The sequence below is a fragment of the Mus caroli genome, chromosome 2 (genome assembly GCF_900094665.2).
Source record: "Mus caroli chromosome 2, CAROLI_EIJ_v1.1, whole genome shotgun sequence".
Lineage (NCBI taxonomy): Eukaryota > Metazoa > Chordata > Mammalia > Rodentia > Muridae > Mus > Mus caroli.
This window is the reverse complement of record NC_034571.1, coordinates 167,962,992-167,964,131: the sequence shown is the minus strand read 5'-3', so window position 1 is coordinate 167,964,131 and position 1,140 is coordinate 167,962,992. Positions and strand designations below refer to the sequence as shown.

At 42.4% G+C, this 1,140-nt stretch overlaps 1 protein-coding gene across 1 annotated transcript in view; it reads right to left on the bottom strand.

Moving 5' to 3' along the window:
• Cdh26 (cadherin 26) overlaps positions 1-1,140 on the bottom strand; it is a 75,407-nt gene that overhangs the window by 51,973 nt on the left and 22,294 nt on the right. Inside the window, exon 5 of the mRNA XM_021179904.1 lies at positions 244-410. Coding sequence (XP_021035563.1) covers positions 244-410 — 167 coding nt within the window. The remainder of the gene's footprint in view (positions 1-243; positions 411-1,140) is intronic.

The following is a 1,140-nucleotide window of genomic DNA, read 5'->3' as shown; positions in this document are numbered from 1 at the left end:
TCTCTCTCTCGTGGAGCCTGGAGCTCACCAGTTTGGCTAGCCTGGCTGTCTGGGGGCGCTCTAGATCTGTGGCTTTCTGTGCCTCAGTAGCTCTGGGACAGCAGGGACTCTGCTAGAGCTCTCAACTGTTGTTTACATGGCTCTCCTTGGCTGGAGCCAGGGTCTGCCTGCTAGTGTAAAAGTACTCTGACAGNAGTTAGCCCACCAGCCCTGGAGCTTTTAAAATGATAAAATCTACATAACCTCATAACGTAAGCATCCCGAGAGTCGCACTTCCCCGCTGATGAGATCAATCCGAAAGCCACTTTCCCTCAGTAATGGCGTTTGAGAGACGAGGAAATAAAGGACTTGAGAGTTTGGAGTGTTTTCTTGGTCCAAATCGACCGTTAACAACTGAAAAATAGGTTGACCTAGAAAGAAGTTTTTGAGAATGTTATTGGTGGCTAACGGCAGTTTGTCAAAGTAGAAAGAGGGAAAAGTCTTTGCCAAGTGCCATCAGGGCACACACCGGAATAAATGAGATATTTAAATGAGAATTCATCATAGAGACATACAATACAAGATACAGGTGGATATTTAACCAAGGCTAAACTTCAAAGAGCTTTCCAGTAGTGATTGCCATCGCAGAAGAGTGGAGAAGTTTTTAAATGTATAGAAAAAAATGCACAGACAAAATGTAAAAGAAAATAATAAACTGAATAGTATATTTGAAATTCTTGTGGCAAGTATGTGTTCTTCATGTAGAAGGAGCAAGCTGTGACCAAGAAGGAAATGACAAACATATTAACAGAAAATATTAACAGAAAACAGANACAACAAAAACCAAGCAATTAATTACAAAAAAGGCTGAGAAGTGTTTGAAGGTGTTAACAGTAATAGGAAGGATGCACAGACAGCCCATGGCACACGNTTATTGCTGTTCCCCGTGAATACGTGATGCTCTCCAGTTCAGGCTCGTTTGCAGCATCCACCTTTTCTTCCCCAGAGCTCAGGCCTCATGAATGCTGCCTGACTGCAGCACAACTTACCTAGAGTATGTTTCTCAAATGCACTCTACAAAACATACTTTGTTTTGTTTTGTTTTTTTGTTTTGTTGAGACAGGGTTTTGCTGTGTAGTCCTGGCTGTCCTGGAACTCACT